This window comes from Muscardinus avellanarius, assembly GCF_963383645.1.
Source record: "Muscardinus avellanarius genome assembly, chromosome: 11".
NCBI classification, from domain to species: domain Eukaryota; kingdom Metazoa; phylum Chordata; class Mammalia; order Rodentia; family Gliridae; genus Muscardinus; species Muscardinus avellanarius.
In genome coordinates, this window is record NC_137797.1 from 95,434,402 (window position 1) to 95,456,005 (window position 21,604).

The following is a 21,604-nucleotide window of genomic DNA, read 5'->3' on the forward strand; positions in this document are numbered from 1 at the left end:
ATTATCTGATTTGATTGGATGGATGGGCTGGGTATTTTCAAGGTTGCTAGGTCATTACCACATGATTTTAGCCCTCAAAATACAAACAAAAACGACAAGTCTACAGTCACATAATCACTCAGTAGCTTTACTTTTTTTTTTTTGAGAGACTGTTTAAGAGGAGGCTGTTCACTCTCGAGTGAATTTTCAAATTACTTTGGTCATAATTGAATAAAATAAATTATCATGTTTTAAAATATATGGTTTTTAAAATTGAAAATACCAACTCTTGCCTGCGACTAAAATTCTGAGATTTTTCAGCCTCATTTAAAGAAATACTAAGTAATATAATGAATAGTATTTCTTCTTTAATCCCAACACTTCCTTTTATACAGTTTAATCTGCAGGTACTCCTGGAAAAATACATTTATATCAATGGTGTGGTTTTGTTGGAGTTCCATTCTCAGACCTCCTTAAGAGCTGATTTATTATATCTAAATTAGTTTATGCAGTTATATTGAAATGATCAATGACCCATTTGATCCAAACTCCTCAGGCAGTCACAGAGATACAGACTTTCATAGATTCCACATCTATTTGGCAGTGACTGATGGTTGAGGCTCACCAATGAAATGAGGGGGAACAAGACGGTGAAATCTGCCATAGAGCCCAAGACAGCAACCTTGCCGTGCTGTCAACTGTCTGTTCACCACTAAGCCAAGAAGAACTGCTCCAAAAACCACAGATCATTTTTATCACTCTAGTGGGTAAATAGCAAAAGTAGTCTCTACTGGTGCCAAGGACCCTGCAAGGGGCTGTGGTACTAAGCAGCCCTGAATAATGATTAGAAGCCATTGGGCTTTGTTATCAGTTCTCGGACAGAAAACAGCAAGAAAATGTGGGTGTATGACAAGGAAAACAAGATGGCACCTCTCCCCAGGACACAGTCACAGGGTCCAGTATAAAGCACTGAAGGCTTTATGGTCTCCTCAGCTCTTAGGACAAAGACCAGATGTGGCCTCACCAATTGGAGTAGCCAGTTTAGGGTCATATTGTCCCCATAGCAAATAGGACCAAGGAAAGTACCTGAGATGTGACTTGTGTGCCACTGTAAGACTCACCAGATTATTCATGTGGTGGGTTTTATCTTTACCCTACAAGTTCAGAAGAGAAGTAGGCTTCCACTATGGAAAATGCATGAGTGAAGTGTTCCAGGAGAGGCACTGCGCCAGGCACCACCAGCAAGGTGACCTCAGTTATGTGTAGAACAAGACTCCCTGTTGGAAGGGGGCGGAGGAGGCTCAGCTGCAGAGCCTGTCCTCTTAAACACTCTGCACTCAGCTCACCTGCCATCTGATGACAACCCAGGCACCCATCCTGTCACTCCCAACAGAATATTGTACTTCTGTCTTCTGGGCCTCGTGCACCCACATAGTGACTAGCCCCAGTAAGGAAGAACATGTGCAGGAATCTGGACATACTCAATACAGCCATACAGTAGAAGACAGAAAACCTGTAATCTTTGAAACCAATTCCAATGTGTGTTGGAGAGTTTTGGAGAACCTTTGGAATGGGTGTTTTTTTTTTCTCTTTTATTTTAGACTTTGGATTGTATTACCATATTTTCCACTTATTTAGGTTATACCAAAATGCTATGTAAGTCCTTGTTACAATTTTTATTGGTATTTACATCAAATTATTTTTTACACTTTGACGTTTCACAGACAATGAATTTTATATACTTCTAGATTCTAGAATACATTGGTTTATGAGCCATGTTTCCTATAAAATCTATACAAAAAAAGGTATGGGGCTGGCCAGGTGGACCATTGTTTTGCCCTTAGGCTGCTGTCTCTGTGGGCAGTCTCCAGTGGAAATGGTCTCAGAAGAGACAATTTTCCCCTAATCCCAGAGACATCTGCAAGGCGCCTTCTTGGTTCCTCAACAGATACAGCGCCATATGCCAATACCTTTTGTTTCTGGTTGTCCCATCTGTCTGATGGTTCTCAGAGCCAGGTCACTCTGAATAGCTCTCCCAAGCACAATAATTACCCCTGAGACTGGCAGAGAATTGGTTGCTTAAAACCTAGCAATGAATTCACCTTCATTATATTCACTCTGTAAAGTTGGGAACTCAAAAAGTAATTGATTTTGTTTTTGGTGGTTTCTCCTTGGAAACCCTGACTGGTGCTCTCCCAGGATCTCAGTTCTTGTTGGTATTTGCTGCGTTTCTAAAATCTCCCCCAATCTTTGCCGTCATCATTTTACCAGAATCTTTTTTTTTTTTTTTTTGCAGGTCTGGGGATGGAACCCAGAGGCATTTGACCTCTGAGCTACTCCCCCTGTCCAATTTTTTATTCTTTATTTTGAAACAGGGTCTCACTGAGTTGCAGAGAGCCTCAGTAAGTAGCTGAGGCTGTCCGCGAACCGCGATCCTCTGGTTTCAGCCTCCTGAATGCTGGGATTAAAAGCGTGCGCCCCCACGCCCGGCTTACCAGAATCTTCATGTGGACTTTGTAGAGTGACTCTACCTTTCTTCATTTTTATTTCAAAATGTAGAGCCCACTTAGCTTTGTTTATACCCCTTCTTGTTCCTGCTTTCCTCCTCAAAACTTCAGGACTTGCAGAAGAGAACCAGCACATCTTCATGTGTAGTTAACTTCCCCTCACCCTAGGGTACACGTTGCTAGGACCTGCTGATTTGTGTGTGTGCACGCATTATTCAAGTGTTCCCTTTAGTGCTTTTTATAGATACCTATTTTTACCAGATCATCACTGCTTCTTAATTGTTCCCCAATCTTTTTATTGTTGTTCAAGACAGATTTAAAATAGCAGAGAGGCACTTGAGCCTGTGGATAATGATCTTTCTGAATCTTGTCCCTTTCTCTTTTATTAATGAGATCACTTCCCTCTGATGCTATTTTCTTTATAACATATATTTGTAAAACCCCAAGTATGTTTTCCTTCCTTGAGGAACTTGGAGCTCACTCTGGGAGCCTTCTCCATGTCCATATTTCTGCCGTTTTAGGAGTTTGGGGTACAGAAACACCGTCAGAATGTGAAGAACCATAACATCTTAATGCCACTAAAAAAGCAAAACACAAGAAAGAGAGTGTCGGTCAGCATTCTCACCACTGTGGTCTAAATACCTGACACAAAACCCTGAGAAGGAAAGATTTATGGGGGTCATGGCCTCGGGTTTTAGTCCATTAGGGCCAGCTCCAAAGCATAAATGGTGGTGGCAGCAGTGGCAGGGTGTGCAGAAGAAGGTGTCTCTCGCAACATGGAAGCCAGAGAGAGAGAGAGAGAGAGAGAGAGAGAATATAAATGAATAAATGAACACACATAGTCCTAAGGCCACAGCCCCAGTGATTTACCTCCTCCACCCATACCTTACCTACCTACCTTACCACCCAATAAATCCATTCAGATTATTAAGCCATCAGTGGATTTATCCACTGGTGAGATTAGAACCCTAGCAATTGAGTTATTTCTCCTCTGAACATTTTTTTGCACTGCAGTACATGAGCTTTTCCAGGGAACATTCTGTATCCAAACCAAAACAAAGAGAACTGGGGAGTCTTCCCTTTAGTGTCCTCTCTCTCTCTCTCTCTCTCTCTCTCTCTCTCTCTCTCTCTCTCTCTCTCTCTCTCTCCCTCTCTCCCTCCCCCTCCCCCTCCCCCTCCCCCTTCCCCTCTCCCTCTCCCTCTCTCTCTCTCTCTTTTATTTGCCCTATCTCTCATATCATGCCAGCACTTCATCACAGTGACCAAACGCATTACTCTAGAAAGCTATTTCTAGAATGAGTGAAAACTAAACAGAATTTGTGATCTATTTGGTTCTTGGTTTTCCAATCTCTCAATTCTCCGTTTTTTTAGGTGTGCTATTTTTCATGTATTATTTAGGTTTGGAGTTCACTTTTTAGTTTCTTTTATATAGCCTCACCTTCAAATCTCTAAAGATTTCACAGTTTCAAAAGTCACATACCACACACACACACACACACACACACACACACACACACACACATTTTGACTAGAGGGTAGTTCAGTTTAGTTCCCTTAATGTGGATCCTTCCAGGAGCCAGACCCTGGAATAAAGAAGCAGTATAGACACTGTCATACCCTCAGACAGCTCAGAGTTCAATGATGCAGACTTGTCTCCTTGGTTCTCCAGCAAAGAACTCACAGGCACTTAGAAGCAGCATTATCCAGAAAAGCCCAAACCTGGGAAGAACCCAAATGTCCATCAACTGATAAATGAATAAACCTACAATGAAATAATACGGCTCAGAAATAACAAGGAATAGACTAGACTGAAATACACACCAACAAGGGTGAGCTCAAACGTTATGCCAAGTGAAAGAGGAGGAGCATAAAAAGCCACACAGTGTATGGATTGATTTATATGAAATTTCAAGAAAAGGAGAAGCTAAGAAGACAGAAAGCAGATCAGGTTAGGGGCTAGGTACGGGGCAAGGCCTGGCTACATACAGGCCTGTGCAAGCTGAGGGAGCGATGGAATTGTTTAAATGGATTGTGGTAATCGCTGCACTGCTGTGTAAATTTACTAAAAATAATTGAGCTGTACATTTACATCAATGAATTCTTTTTTTTTTTTTTTTGGTGGTACTGGGGTTCCTGGAAGCCCTTCTACCTCCGGGCTACACTCCCAGATCTCTTTTTACATTTTTATTTGGAGACAGGGTCTCCTAAGTCAGCGCGCGCGGCTGTCTTCGAACCTGCACGATCCTCCTGTCTCTGCCTCCCAAGCGCAGGGATTACAAGCATGCGCCACCACGCCCAGCTACATCTTTTCACTTGGTCTTGAGAGTAAACACTTTCAAATTCAAAGACGAATAGCCGCAGCCAATCAACCAATAGTTTCTACACAGGCCTCTGTCGCATGGACTAAACAATCACAGTCATAACTGCTTTGATCCTTATAAAAGAAGAAAAGGTTCTGGGTAACTTCTTGTCTCTGCATGAAGAACTCTAAGCATATTCTTCCTCAGCAGCTGTATTTTCACTGTTGTTAGAGGCAATCATTTATAAGAACTGAGGCTTCTTCTGTTTGTCATTGTCAATACATACTTTCTATGAGTATAAGCCAAAATCTTTCATTTCAGAAGCTTCTGAGAATTCTCCATGCTTATTTGTATTGTGAGGCCAAAGTTTCCTCAGGATTTTACCATATAGTTTAACTCAGTCAAATCTTATTTAAATTTACCAATTAACTTCACTCCAAAATTATGAACTGCATCTTTTTGTATGTGTGTGGTACTGCAGAGTTAAGCTCAGAGGCAGTCTACCTCCCAGATACACTCTCAGCCACTTTTTAATTCCTTTTTTGGAAACAGAGTCTTGCTAGGTTGCTGAGAGCCTTGCTACATTGCTGAGGCTGTCCTTGAACCTGCGATCCTCTTGTCTTAGCCTCCCCAGTGCTGGGCTTACAGGTATCTTCCACCACACCAGGGTTATAAACCACATGTTAACTCATTAATTTTCTGGAAGCTATTTTCCACATGAGAAATCAGCCCAAGCACTGTCTTTCACCACAGACAATTCGTCCGACTGTTTGCTGAAAAGCCCTAATCATTCATAGGAAGTATTAGTCCTGTCAGCCACTGCCACTCTGTCTTGATTAGAGGTCAGGAAACGATTCTTCTCTTCTGAAGGGTGATAATGCTGGAGAGCAAAGGGCAGCACCACAAGGTCCCACCTGACAGGCATAAAATACAACCGGCAGTGCTTGCCCTCCCGGATGGTAATGCAGACGGCTGCGGTGGGCGCTGATCCCCTCTGGTCAGTTTACTATCTACCGTCATCCTCAGAAGCCTTCACTGGGGTTAGAGTTCAGTGCAGTGAGCACTTGACTACAGGAGGCTCACTGTGAAATAACGTTCATGTGGGTAGTACATCATGTAATATGGAGCAGATTCATATATAGTCAGAAAGCCTTACTGAATGGGTCAGTTAGCTTCCAATAGGAAGGAGTCTTTGAATCAATGTAGCCCTCCCTTCAAACTCTGACATGCCACCAGAATGGAGGAAGGGAGGGAGGGAGGCCTCCTATCATTTTCCAGAATGGTTTCTACTTGAAAAGGTCATATCATCATTATTTTCTGATTGGACAGCTGACCATAATGCCAGCATGTTACAATGGAATAGATAATAGCCCTACTTTCTTTGAAATAAATTACTAAGGTTAAAATACAGTTTTTACAATAGTTGAAAGCGCTCAGCCCCTCCTGGGCATGGTAGCACATCCTATAATCCCAATACTTGGGAGGTTGAGACAGGAGGATCACACGTTCGAGGCCAACCTTAACAACTTATCAATAGCCTGCTTCACAACAAAAAAAAATAAGAAAGGCAGGTGTAGCTCAGAGATAGAATGCCCCTGAATTCAATTCCTAGGGGGAAAGAGAGGAAAAGAAAAGAGATAACAACTGACCTAAGTTGATGGCAGCCTCAAATGAATACCTAGATCTTTATGTTTGATTCATATGTTGGGGCAAGGGAGACTAACGAGTTTATTCTGCATGCAGTTTATTTATTCACCATGATTATCTCCTCAACCTTACCCTGTCATTTTTTTTTCTAATTCCTTTGCTTCTTCCTCCCTCCCCCCTTCCCTCTGCTTCCTTTTCCTCTTTCCCCTGGCCATGGAGATGTTCCAGCAGAAGAGGACCCTTCTCCCTGTGCTTTGGAGACCGGCCACGGGCGGCAGTGTCAGAATGGGACCGTGTGCAAGCCCGGGTGGGACGGGCCCAAGCATGGCATCACCAACTTTGACAATTTTGCCTTCGCCATGTTGACGGTGTTCCAGTGCATCACCATGGAGGGCTGGACAGATGTGCTGTACTGGGTACGTAACATGAGGTGGGCACTCAGAGCAGGGGATACAGGGGAGTGGGCCTGCCCTGATGTGGCCCCTTCCCTCCTCCTGATGGTGCTGGGATCTTGAGGGAATGGTTGATGAGTGTCTTTGATTTCTTTTAGGTCTTGCCTGAGAAACAAGCATGAGCTGCCCACCCTAATGATCCCCTCTCCCTGCCTGCCCACCAGCCTTAGAGAAGTGTCTTCTTTAGTTGACCTGACCACACGCAGTCGGGGCTCTCTGAATGAGCTGGCTACTCTGGACACAAGGAGAGCATTCAGCTCCTCTCCCCATCGCAGAGCCCCTTCTGCTGTGATCCTCTGCCTGCCTCCTTCCCCGGAGCACCAAGGCAGAATGATGAGTTCCTAGGGTTAAAGAGAAAAATCAGGTCTGGTCTTCTAAAAAAGAAACTATAAAGAAACCACTTCTACTGAATTGGGTAGCATTGTGACATGCTATTATATTGTTGTTTCTCGTATTAGTCTTACCTTAATATATTAGAATATCTATCAAACAAATATATTGTCACAGTTAACAATACACTCTGCTGGTTGTGCGCTGCATATTTAGAAATGTCATTGCTCTAGTGCCAACCAATCCACGGTATGTTTTCTTTTACTTTAAAGATTATCCTCTTATTATCTAGCAGCTGTCACCACATTGCCAACCTTTGATCCTTGAAGTGCCAGCTTTGGATACAGTCTATACCATCAGCAAATGCACACACCGCGTTTGAGCTGTCTGTTCTGGCAGAGTCAAGTCCATTATTTGTAAAACCTCCAGAATATATATTCTTTGTAGTGTCTCCTACTTCAGCGTGAGAAATGATTTGCCAGAACCCAATGTTGTTCTCCAGAATTTGGGGAGAATAAAATGGGTTGCCAGTCTTGAAAATATCATCTCTTCCAGAGTATCACAAATAGTCAAATCTATTTGGCTATCATGAAAACAATCTAAGATGCTGCTTAGGGAATAGTGTCTACAAACTAAAGCCTGGAAGAGTGAGAGGGAAGCTGATGCCTTCCCAATAAGCAGAGCTGCCAGAGAGAAAGGAAATAATGCCAAGAGAGGTGTTGACTTTTTTCAGAATCAGAAGAAAAAGTTGTATAACAGTATTGAGATGTGATGCTCAGTATTCTATCTTTTTAAAAAATTTATAAGTACCATATCCTATTGATGGAAAACTCTCTCTTTCCAGTTTTTTACATTATAGTCAACATGCCCAAAGCCAGTGTTGCCGTGAAATTTGTACCTTTCTGGCAAATGACTATTGGAACTCGCCTGAGTACCTTGTACCCAGCAAACATTATTGAGCATCCTTGCATACCAGGGGTCCTCCTAGGTGCTAAGGAGTCAGTCATAATTAAGATACAGTTCAGTCCAAGAGGCTCAGTACAGAAAACATACTAAAATCTAAACTGAATAATGGTGCACAACTGGAGCTATGTCTTGGCAAAGTTGCTGTTTTGCAGAACTTTCAACAGAAGAGAACAGTCAAATCTACTCTACCTCAAACTAAAATTAAACACTGGAAAACATTTTTCAGCTTATGCTCAATAAGAACTTGGTTTTGTGTAATTTCTCTGTAAGACAGAGGAATCTAGCTTTCTACTCTTGGTCCAATTTATTCTACTTAGCAAAGCAGATCAAATTCCCAAGTGGTCCTAACTGGTCCTACCTTTGGTGAGTCCCTCCAGTCAACCTAAGACAAAAAGTAGTTCTGCAAATAGGGAGTTTTCACCTGTGAGCCACAGAACATGTGGCTATATGGGACTGGGCTTTAGTAACTTATCCTATGAGCTTCAAGCCCATGCCTTCAGTTGCTATGGAAAGATATCAAATGGAGGGCAGGGTGGCAGGGGGTGGGTGGCAGGGGTGGGTGTTGGGTAGGGGGAATAGGTATAATTTACTTTGCTGGTGGCCCTGATGTATTTTTGTGATCTTTCTTCATCACTCCCTCTCTCCCCCACCCCACCGCAAGTCATTGATACCCCACCCGCCAGATGTGACCCAAAGAAACACTGTCACGGTGACAGCCCGAGTGGGGAATGGGAAGAAGCACACAACTGCAACTACCAATTTTCAGCAGCTGTGTTGTGCTTTCTCCCCTGGGGTGTGTGTGATAGAGCTCAGGCTGGGAATGGAAAAAGTGTCAGAGGTGAAGGAACCATCCCAGGCTCATGGGATGGGACATGCCTCACTCTGATTTTCCCAGCACCTTCCCCAAATGGCCATGCTATATGTGTGTGCATGTATGTGTGCATGCATGTATGTATACAAACATACATACACACACTCACGTGTGTAGAGTGGAGCCTCCTACTTGGTTATTCATGATAGAAGCATCTCCCAGCCCAATGCTCCTGCTGTCAGGCAATTGCTCTCATGGCTTTACCTTTCTGTAGCCATTTCTTCCTTTCTTCCTTTCTTCTTCAGCATTTTTTCCCATTGCCTCTAGCCCTGCACCTCTAACTGACAGATTCTCAAATATCAGTATATTTTAGCATCAAACATAGACCTTTCTAGATATACAAATACCCAGACCTACCTCCTTATCTATCTACTAATAGATAATAGCCCTACTTTCTTTGAGGTAAGTTTCTGAGGTTAAAATAAGTTTTTACAATAGTTGAAAGTGCTCACCTCCTATTGAGTTAGAATTTCCATGTTAGAATCTCAGTATCTGCATTCCAAAAAAGCTCTCCAGGCCATTCTGATGGCCAAGCCAGAGTTCAAAACCCCTAGAAATCTAACCTACTGGATGAGTCTACATGGTGCTGCTGACGTCTCTGGATATTAACCTATCTAGGGAGATAGTTCCCCGGGGGAAGTAGAACCTTCAACTCAGAAGGTATTTTCTTCCAAGCCCAAAGTGCAAGTCTAGAGTACTCAGGAAGGAAAAATCGAGATTCAAGTCTAGCAATGAATGGAAATCCCAGATGTGTATTCATTCTAAACTAATAAACAACCGGATTGAAGTTTCTGGGGAAAAGAATAAGTCATTAGAGTATTAAAACAACAGTTGATCTGAGTATGACGGCAAACACTGAAGCAGGCAGATCACAAATTCAAAGCCAGCCTGAGAAACTTAGCTGTCTCAAAAATTAAAAAGACACTGGAAATGTAGCTTAGAGGTGATGGGTTCCGCACATGTGTGTGTGTGCATGAGTGTGCGTGCGCGCGCATGCGCGCGCGCACACACACACACACACACACACACACACACACGGAAGAGGAAGAAGGAAAAAAAGCAGCTGATTGACTCACTAGATAGAAACTGGTATAGAAGTATAGAAGGGAACAGGGAAGTCACCAGTAGCATGTGGCAGAACCTGCCTCCTCTCATAGATGATATTGAGTCCTATCTCTTTTCTTCTGACATCCATTATTGTGTTCTTCTCTTGTGATTTTGAAGAGTTAGTGGACTAAAAATAAAACTCACTTGGTCAAGTAATACTCGAACATTGCCTTGGCTCTGAAAGCCATTGGCTCTGCACTGGCTGAACCCCTAATAAGCTGAGCATTTCTTATACCCAGTGTCCTGTTAGCAGAGTCTATAGATAACAAGGGAAAGAGAGGGGATGGGATTTGAAAACTAAACTCAAACCCAGAGTTGGGTGAAATTTTCTTGGGAAATGACCTTTTAAGCCAAAACCTTTCCATTTGCTCTTAAAATGCCCAAGTCTCTTAAAAAATATAGTAAGTGGGTGGTGTGGGGTGTGATCAAATATAAACACTGGCCTTTTTTAGGAGCCAAGGGAGTGAAGGATCCAATGTTGTATAACATCATTGGTTTCCATTTCTACTTGCAGGTGTTTTTTTTGTTTTGTTTTGTAGCCGAACATTCGTAGCCATCTGCATATAATTCAAGACTGTTTGTCTTATATGGTTTAGGCATGTGCCTTCCAAAAGACACAGAGGCCACAGAGTCAGTCTGTTCTGCCAGGCTCTAGGAGTACCAGATGTGGTCTGAGAGCTAAGGTCAGTCTGAAATGCTGAGCTTTGTTCCTTTTACATTAACTGGATCACAATTAAGTAACACAAACATCAGTCAATCAAATATATATGTGATCAGCACTTGAGACAGCCCCAGGTTCATGGGAAACAATAATATGGCCACTCACCTGGAGTTTACAACATCCAGTTAAGGGGCATATGAGAACTGTGGGAAAAGGAGGGAGTAGCAAGAGTAGGAATCACACTGGAATGCTTGCACTTGGGTCTTTAGGAATCCAGATGCCAGAACAATTCTTCATCAAGAGTATTCTGTTGACCCCTGCTCCCCCAGCACTTCCTGATCTGCCAACCCCCAAAATGTTGCCGCACAGTAGACGCCTTTAGTCTTTTTTCCTAGACTCATACCACTTCCTACCCCATGGGAGTCACCCTCTTCCTAACACCACCCATTCCTCCCCATGAGTTTCACTCATATTTTAAAAATGAAATATTGAGCTTAAAAATAATGCTAGAGCACTGAATGAGGAATCATAGCAATAAAAGATTTTTAGAATCACAAAATAATTTCTTCTGTAGTGTCCATGATCAGTTTTGATTCAGACAACCAGAGACCTTGGGAACTAAAGTTCTTCAGTGCTACACTTTATCTTGCCATCCTGCATGCATCCTAGACATTAATGGAAGGTAATCCTACTAAATTCTCTCCTCTTTTTCACACTTACACATGTTCTCACATACACATACATATGCATGCATGCATGTGCCACTAATTCCCTTATGACCAAAGTCTTTTGCATCTCAACAAGTTGAATATGAGTGTTTTACCCTTTTTTCCACTCCATCTTTCAAAATTAACATTTTCACTGTAGAATATAGAACATGAATCTTTGAAGACATCAGAAATATTCAGGTAATGGAACTGAATTCTACTGGTGTCTGAATAGTTGTTGTAAGGACAGAGCTGAAAGAAAACTCACACAATCCAGGAACAGCAGCCTGGGTTCTTCAATGTTTAACCTGCCTCAGAGAACTATCTACTTACTGCAATGCTGCTTAAAACACAACCACTATTTAAACAAAAACTGGTGGTTTATAAACACTTCAAGGAAGAAAGCTAGCATCTCCAAATGCCTTTTTTATTCACTCATTCTTCATTCATTCACTTGGTTCATTTTATTCATTTCACTGGTATTAGATGAGTCCTTATTACTCAATAATGCAATTTAGCAAACGTTCATTGAGTGTTTGCTATGTTCCCAGGGCCGGGTGGACATGAGGAAGGCCGGGGTACGGAGAAGAGTAAAGCCTGCCTTTCAGGTGCTGAGGATCTAAGGGGTGCAAAAGACCTAGAGGAATGTAGCTTAGTGTAGAATGCAGAGAGATGGGCAGGGGCACTGACCACACTTGGGGAAAGTGAGATTCTGCTAGTCCTGAAGATGGATGAGGAGCAAGAAGGAGGGTGCTTATGCCTGAAGGAAGCATGTTTTAGCAGTTTGGGTTACTGGAGTAACTTGTGTCTTAGGTTCTCTAAATAGACAAAAAAAAAAAAACAGCAAGGTCACTCCAAGGAATTCTTGCTGCAGGCTGTGAGCGAGCCGTCCCCTACACAGGTGCTCAGACCAGGGCCACCATGCTTGCTGCCTCCTGGCCTCCCACACATTGTCAGTGTATGAGCCCATCTGATGTCAGAAGTTGTTTTTAATAGATGGAGGAGTCTGAGTCGTTGGCTTGCCTTGGTGTTCAGAGCCTGTTGTTTTCTTCTCCCACGTAAACAAGGCTCTACTTGTGCTCTGAGACATGGATTTCAGTGAACAACAAGCAGGTGCAGGGTGGAAGGGAGCTAAATGATGCAGCCTGTCTTCCCACTGGGGGCCCGCTCAGTCACCCACAGGTGGAGCCACTCATCTCAGGGACACAGGTCAGGAAGAGTCACCAGCATGTGGAGCTATTGCCCTGGGCTGACCAGCGTTCACTGGCAGCAACACTCCCTGGAAAGCACTGTGACTTCTGTAGGCTTTTACCTCCTGCCTTTTGATGGCACGTGGCCTCTCTTGGCATTTCCCAAAACTCTTTAGTCTTTTGGATCCACAGCACCTGTGCCAAGAACCTTATGGGAAAAGGTGTACGTGTCATGAAAACCCATGGGAATCAGGCTGAGATCAAGAGAGGCCCTGATGGCGTAAACCAAAGAAGTGTCTTTTTTCTTGTTTTTCTTTTTGGGGGAAAACGAATAGTGGAGTTGAGGTTTGAAGGCAGTGGTCCCCTCCAAGGAATTAGATGCTAGGCGCAGAGGGTCTTTGGTATTTTTCATTCAGTTTTCCTTTTGTTGCATCCATAGACTCTGAGAATGGCAAGGCTGAGTGTTTCAGGAAAGGCAGCGTCACCCTGTTAGCTCTCGGTCCTGAGACCCTAATGGCTTCAGTTGGACATGAAGACACTCCCTCTGCCTTCCTTGGGGAAGTCATGGAGCTTCCTTATCATAGACCTAGGAAACATTGAGCGTAATGGTTTAAGAAGACCTATCTCTCTTTTCACCTCTAAACAAGTGTGTCAGCAATGTGGGTCATTTTTTAAAATATGACTTTATTCTTTTTCTTAATAGCGCTATTGCAGCTGGTTTAAGGCATCAATCCGCATCATTCCATGTAGCGCCCTCCTTCAGAGCCACCAGCATTGTATGCCTACTGCCCAGTTTGCCCCCAAAAAAGTAGGTGGCCTAGCATAAAGAGGAAAATGTAAGAGAGAAAACAAAAGTAGTGCTTTCCCTTCAGACCAGGAAGCCTCCTTTGGGAGCGGCTGAGCATTGCTTACCCAGGGAGTAGTGGGTCCTTAGGGCCACCGTAGAACTTCATTAACTTCTTGATGTCCCCTCTTCACCTTGAACCTCTAAATTGATGAGCCCAAAGAAGTCACAGCCGAAGAAGTGACCAAAGCAGGAATGCAGGACAACAGGGAAAGTGGAGACCATGTGTTCCCTTTTTGTGGCCCTGGCTGTCTGAGGGACAGCCATCTTCAGGTCTCTAGCTCCATCCACACAAAGTCCTTAGCAATGCTGCAGTCACCTGCCTTGTGCGTGGCACAGGACATCCACACTAATGAGGGGCCCGTGGAACTTCCACGTCCAAAGCTTCTGGGTGTGTGTGGCCTGTAGGGCTATGTCTTCAGTGAAGTAAAACATTCAAGTGTTAGGGGGTGTGGGGCACCAGTAGGAAAGATTTCATTCCAAGAAGGCTGGTGGAGCGCCAAGCAGCCCGCCTCCCACGTACCATCTGCACAGGCTCTGGAGGCAGCTCTGGGAGGGTGAACAGCTCCATCGCCTCCTGGAACTGGCTGCTCCCACCTGTCCTGTGCTGGGGGAGGGGGATGTGGTCCACAGATGAGCAAAGGGAACCTGTTTAAAACAGACCTGCTCTGCCACCACGGGCCCCCAGCCCACTCAGAAGGACAGCTCTCCTTTGGAGTTTGTATACAAAAAAATGGCTGGTCATTAGAACAGGCCGTTGACACGGGGTCCAGGCATGGGCTTCAGGGAATCAGTGCACCTGGGGCTGTGGGCACACTGCTTTGTGAGTGTCTTTGTTTTCTAGTGAGAGTACACTTTTCATCAGCTTTTCCTGACCTTCCTGCCCTCCCTCTAAATTAAAGAAGCACTGACATAGAGGGAAAGGTAGGGGCTGCTTTCAACCTTCATCAGCAGGATGTAACCGTCTAAGAGATAAAAGCAATGAGGACACTCAGACCTGGCATCCAGGTCTTCTTCCATAGAAGCTCTACCTTGGCAGACGCTGGGGGCATCCACCACACGGCTGCTTTCATTGTAGCAGAGTTCAGCATAGAACCCATGTCTTACACATCGTAGGCACTCAGTAAATATTTGGTGAACAAATATTGATTCTAATATGATCACTGCTTAGCATAGGCCAAGGGTCAGTTCACAGTCCCTATGTCACAGTGAGATGTGCAGACCCTGGCAATGCAAGGCCACCTCGGCGTGCCACGTGGCTCCCACACCGTTCTCTCCCTACTTTCATTTCATCATTCCTGCCCTGGTTCACAGTTTTGTTTTCCCTCCAGTGGTGAAGGCTTACTGACTGCCGCCCTTTCTGCTCTGGCTTCCCGTGCTTTGGGTTCAGACATTTCTCCTGGCCAAAGGAAGGCTCCCAGGCTCCCTGTGATGGGGCAGGGCCCCCACACACAAAGGCCTTCTGCCCTGCCTCTCCTACCAGCTGCTGTTTTGCCGGATATTTTAGTCCAGCCACTGAGAAAATCCTCCATCCCACAGCCAAGGAAGGCTTTACAGCTGTGCGCTCTATTTTTAACAATGGCCAAGTTCCTAGGAAACCCTCATTCCCGTCACAGGATCACATGGCCTCTGGTTTTTGCTACTGAACTCCATTTGCCTTTAGTGAGGCCAACGTGCAAAGTCCATACAGCCCTGCCTGGTCTGACCTTTGGTTACTCAGCCTGTCTTTCCTACTTCCTCCTACAATGGGATTCATCAACTTGTATTTAGGGTTGTTTTTTACTCACATCTCTGGATAACAGGGCTTTCTACTTATAGCACAGCACCTAGTACATCTTAAGTTCAGCTACATTCAGTCAACAAACATCTACTGAGTACCTACCATGTCTGAGATGTTGTCTCAGACACATGGGTTTCACCAGTGACTGAAACAGACCAAAGTTGCCTGTCTTTGTGTAGCTTACAGTCTAGCCTGGAAAACAACTGATAAATATGGTAAATAAAAAATAACACAGTAATAAAGTGAAAAGGCCGAGTAGGGTATATGAGAATGGGAATGCTCAATAAACTTATGTTAAATTGAATTTAACTGACATGGTGAAGTGGACCTCTGCTGGGAACTCTTCTCTTCCTCACCAACTCAGTTCAAACCAATGATCCACAGACACAATTTTTGTACCATGTGCTATGACTACATTTGGTAAATTTATATAAGCAAAAATAGTAATGACAGATAAATATTAATGGATGTGTAAAGATATCTTGTACCAGTCAACAAGGGTAGGTCTCTCAGTATTTCTGTCTTTTATAGTCACAGCACACAGGGAACATAGTACCGTATGATTTAGTTCAGGGATAAAGTTGCTCAGAGCCTGAGGAGCCCCAAGGGTAGAAGCTTTAATATCCCAGCAGACCTATACCTCATTTGAGGCATGTGAGGAGAAATCATGGCATAGGTCACCAAACTTCAGCACACCTTATAATCCTTGGGGTGATTACAGTGCAGATTTCTGAGCCACACTGAGGTCTTGGGATTAAGGACAAGGCCCAGGGGTCTGCTTTTCTCAGCTTTTCTAGACCATCCTAGTGCTTGCTGGTGGTCTTGGGACCATGCTTTGAGCAACATTATTGTACAATGTAGCAGACATATGAGATCACAATACTTATTGTATTGTTATAGATGAAACTGGGAGCTATGGAAAGAGTGATGTAGATCAGTGGTCCTCAAACTTTAGCATACACTGGAATCACCTGTGGGACTAGTGAAACCATGGCTTGCTGCGACTGTGGTTGCAGGCCCCACCGAAGTTTAGCGTGGGTCCTGAGCATGTGCATTTCTAAACAAGTTCCCCGCCATGTGGATGCGTTTCTAATGCATGAGGCCACGCTTTGAGAATCACTGATATAAATCACTCGGGAAGCTTGCACCTTAAGAATGTAGGGCTTTATAAACTAATTTCACAAAGACAATGTTGAGGCTCATTTTCAGGACAGTGTGACTATACTCTATTTAGTCTACTCAGGAATCAAAAGAAGAAATCGATTTTAAAAAGTAAATCAGTAAATGTCCCCGTTGGTAAAAACGCTGCTCTGTGGTATCTTCCCATCCACCCTCCAGTCAGTGATGCGCTGGCGAACATTTAACAGTTCATTGAAGGGGCCAGGCATTTAGGGCAGCTGTTTTATATTGTTTGCCCATTTCTGTGGTGTAAATACTCTCGCCATGGCCAATGGCAAGCTGCCAAGGCAAAGTCACTGAACACAGAAATGGGGAGAGAGACACACCACGAGTTCTCCATAGCCCATAGGAGCCAACTCCTGTACACCACTGCCTTCAACACTGTAGGGGTTTGTAGCCTTGCACAGAATATCTCTGTCATCCCATCCATAGATTATAATTTCCAGGTTAAGGAACATTTCTATATTGGTTGTGGAGACAGGATCAGGTTCCTTTCTCTGAATATATAAACTCACATGGCTGCCTGGCCTGGCCTGTGGCCTCTAATGCTTGTGAAGCACTGAGATTCCACTTCTGAATTCTGGGCACGGCCCAGGGTCCAAAGGGCAAGCCACTGAGGAAGATCTCTTTCCTCACACATCTGTAAGGTTTCAGTTCCCCAGCTCTGTCAGTGAAAGCTGACATGCTTCAGACTCCAAGGTCAGGGTGCCTCTGGGCATTAATGTGAGATTAAATGGCCACATAAACCCAACTGAGCTAAACCCATCCCATACTGAAGGAATTATTTTTTGAGATGACCCACCTTCTTAGACAAGCGAGTAGAGAACATTAAAGAATTTTTTTTTTCCCAGAAAATAAAGCAACAAGAGAGCCAGGCAAGATTCCTCTTGAGGCAAGGCCTACACAGTTCTTTCAAAGTTCAGTTTAAGGCTGCAGGGAAGTGGTTTGAATAGAAATGAAGCCAGGGGTAATGAGAGACCCTGACCTCCACAAACCTAAACCAAGTTCAGCTCCATCTGCCCCCTCCGTATCTGTCCGCACACCTTTCTACCTGCCTTTTTGCTTACTGTTCTGCTTTCTTTTTCCTAACTTTCCTTCCTCTTTCCAGATGCAGGACGCTATGGGCTATGAGTTACCCTGGGTGTATTTTGTCAGTCTGGTCATCTTTGGATCCTTTTTCGTTCTAAATCTGGTTCTCGGTGTGTTGAGCGGGTAAGCTGACCACTTCTACAGCCTCTTTACAATGCAGCCGAGCAAGGCCCCACGTTCCGCTCTGACCACTGCCAAGATCCTGAGGGAAGGGACCCTAACAGGCCCAGGAAAACAGGAAGAAAAAAAAGTTTCCGTTCAACCACAAATTTAGATCATTGGACGGGCAGGTTATTTGGCTTCTGAGTTGCACCTAGATGATCCCTGGGCCCCAGTGCTGCTCAGGCAGCGTCTGGGGAGCTGTGGCTGGCGCTTGGCCGTGCTCGGTTGCTGTGTGTGCCTCACTAACTATCATTCCATTCTTCCAGGTCAATGATGCCGTAGGAAGGGACTGGCCCTGGATCTATTTTGTTACACTAATCATCATAGGGTCATTTTTTGTACTTAACTTGGTTCTCGGTGTTCTTAGCGGGTAAGCAGGACCGAGGAAAAAGGTCTTGATTTTTCCATTTTTAATTTTTCTTCCTGCTATTCTTGGCTCTATTCTTTTTCTGGCTCTGATGAACCTGGGATAAGGGTCACTTTAGGAGCCTTGAAGTGTATGTCCTTGGCATGGCTGGGTAAAGGGTCAAATGTACTGGAATGAATCCAGTGGTTTGGGTGATAGGTGATGGAGAAGAGATTCCAGATCCTGCCTGTTTCCTGGTCACACCCCCTCCCAGTCCCAGGTAGCTGTCCAGGTAGACAAATCGTATCTCACACTCTAGTGCCTCAGCCTCAGGAGCAGCATAGCAAGAAGGGCTGGCAGCAGGCATTTGAGGGAAGACTCACAGAATATGCTTTCAACACACACTACAGCCCTGCAGATAAGTACTGCCTGGCCTCTTGAGCCAGCTATTTATAGGCTACTAGTAAAGACTGAAGATCACTTTTATTCAGTGGTCAAGAGGCTAGTGTAAGAATGGTTTGGTTTAAGCCAACCATGGTGGTGCATGGCTATAATCCCAGTACTTGGGAGGATGAGACAGAAGCGTCACAGGTTCAAGGACAGCTCCAGCAGTATAGCAAGACTCTTATCAACCTAGTGAGACCCTATTTCCAAACAGAAAGTTAAAAAATGGCTACGGTTATAGCTCAGAGGTAGGAGGTAGAGCACCCCGGGTTCAGTCCCAAGGACCACAAACACGTGCACACACACACACACTCATACATATATATGGTTTAGATTTGTATATATATTAGGATTATACAAATACATATAGTAAACAAATATACAGACTAAAAATCTAATTTTCTTCAGTTCTAACTCATAGGCAGTCCATCCCTAATGTTTCTTTTTTCTGAGTGGAAAGGACACATAACTGATTAAAATCATAGGTTATTTGATGATAAAGGAGATTAAATTTAACTATTTGGCTATAAATATAAAACATAACTGATTTCAGCCCTTGCCCACATGAAGTTAAAAGTAACAGGCAGCACATGGTTGGGGCCTCTAGTGACCTGAGGATGGCCTCCTCTTACCAGGAAACTCGGGATGTTCCCTCAGCCCGCTTTCCTCTTCACCCGTCCACCCCAGCCATGCCAATGCCTAACACCTAAATGTTCCTGGTGACCCACTCATGGGTGACCCACCGTGCTGCCTTTGCTATTTGGGAGGGTGGGATTAATCTATTTCTGCTCTGCTTGAACCAGGTCAGCTGATTTGATAGTCTTTCCCTGAGGTGCAGGGATGTTAACGCTGGGGGGAATTCGGCATGAGGAAAGAGGTTATTGCTTATTTTCACTCAGTACATAAATGGGGAAGAGCTGCTCCCACCTCCTGCAGCAGCTGAATGTGATACAGGAGTTCACTCTCAGGACCTGGGTGAAGGAAAGGCTCTGCTTCCTCCTCACCCCTTCCCATAGTGGATGGCCTGTCAGATAACTTCATGGCTTCATATGTTTTGCCAAGGTGGGGCCCTGCAGGGGACCCGCGTCTTCCATCAGGGGCAAAATAACAGTGAGCAGAGCTGGGGGATACCTCTGGAGATAGAAACACACCACACACACACACACACACACACACACACACACACACACACACACACAATGAGCAGAATGAGGTAAGCCCCTGATTAGTTGCCTGGATTGTAGAAGGGTTTTAATTTTATATTCCAACACAAGAAAATGGCCCTGTGTTTATTTGTGAATCTCTGAGGAGATAAACAAAACCCTTAGTATTCCATTCAGGACAGAAATCTGAGTACCCAGATCTGCATTTGCTGGATGTATAAAGTTAGGGAACTTCGCTTTTCAAACCACAGTTTCCCCACCTGGAAAAGCGAAAATGATAACACCTATCACAGGTGCTCCTGATGACAGGATGAGATCCTTTTTGTAAAATGCTCAGCACATAAGTGCTTAGTAATGGTGCTGTCATTGCATGATTATTATTTCCTTCGTGCCAACCATAACTGGAATTATTAAATACGACCATCAAAGCTAAAACAACTTTAATTTTTCTTTTTAAAATGAGGACTATAAGCCGAGAGATGTTGAGTGGCTTGTACAATGTTTCTTCACTGGTAAATAACCGAGTGATTCCAGAACTTGAGCGCCGCCTGGCTTCCATCTCCACTAGGATGTCACTAGATGGGCACTGAGTGAGCTTGGACTGAAACACAGGCCAGAGCCCCAACCTTTAAGAGAATGTAATTCTACTTCCCCCCCCCCAGAGATTAGAAGACAAATCTGAGAGAGTAAAATTCCTCCAGGAGGATGAGACCCCCTCCTTGAGCAGAGCATCTGCTTAAGTCATTCTTGTCCCCTCCCAGAGGAGTGACCTTCCTGGTGGTGTCTAAGCAAAAAAGTCAAATGACAGCAACTGTTGTTGTGAGAGGAAAAAGCCATTTTGAAGCCATGTCTTGGCTTTTTTTGGTGGTACTGGGGTTCCTGGAAGCCCTTCTACCTCCGGGATACACTCCCAGACCTATTTTTACATTTTTATTTTGAAACAGGGTCTCCTAAGCCAGCGCGCGCGGCTGGCTTCGAACCTGCGCGATCCTCCTGTCTCTGCCTCCCAAGCGCGGGGATTACAAGCGTGCGCCACCACGCCCGGCCATGTCTTGGCTTTTTATCTGACTCTATCTAGCCTCATCAGAAATAAATTGTTCTGCATAGTGAATGTTCCAGATAAAGCATGTTATTATCTATTGATGCTCACATAAACCTTCACTTGGTCCACATTAAATAGAGTGTGTAAAATACCCCCCTGAAACCTAGTGCTTAGTAATACTCAAAAACATTAGTTGATACTGAATACGCATAGTAAGGCGCTTTGACCTTTGCAACAGTGAGTCTTGGAGTCCATAGGTTGGTCTCCTCTGGAGACCTTCTCAGCACCTGCTGCCTGACCATTCCCAAAGCTGCAGTCTGCTCCTGGAAGCTCCAGAATCATAGGCAGGCCCTGTGTCCCAGCAATGAGGTGACTGTGGGAGAGCACCTCCCCTTTCTGGTTGAGGGATGCCCATCCTAGTTTGTTAAGGACTGGCCACTCTGGGTGGACTGTCCTTAGAACCCATATAGAGACAAAATCAAGAGGCAGCTTCTTTGATCATGCAGTGGTGAGGGTCTTGAGTTAGCATCTTGATTACTCAGGGCAATAATTGAGTCATGACAGAATGCAGTAAAATATACACTGGTCCATCAGTCAGATTTCTGATTAAGCTATCCTTCCAGAAGCATTCTAAAGGCCTCTGAGCCACACGAGGTTCACCATCACAGAGAAAGCTCAAGCAGTCATACCATCTGCATCAGGCTCTGTGCTTGGTACGTCAGGTCGATTAGCTCTTTAATGCTCATGGCAGCCCTGTGAGCTGGGTGTTGTTCACACAGCTCCATTCTACAGATAAGAGTGAGGTTTGGAAGAAGAAGCTGCATCCATTCCAACAGTG

General features: G+C 44.4%; 1 protein-coding gene across 1 annotated transcript in view; it reads left to right on the top strand.

Annotated features, from left to right (window-relative positions):
* CACNA1C (calcium voltage-gated channel subunit alpha1 C) overlaps positions 1–21,604 on the top strand; it is a gene marked incomplete at both ends in the record, with an annotated part of 767,761 nt that overhangs the window by 557,550 nt on the left and 188,607 nt on the right. The window contains 2 exons of the mRNA XM_080704956.1: positions 6,653–6,849; positions 17,629–17,732. Of these exons, the coding sequence (XP_080561082.1) occupies positions 6,653–6,849; positions 17,629–17,732 (301 nt within the window). The remainder of the gene's footprint in view (positions 1–6,652; positions 6,850–17,628; positions 17,733–21,604) is intronic.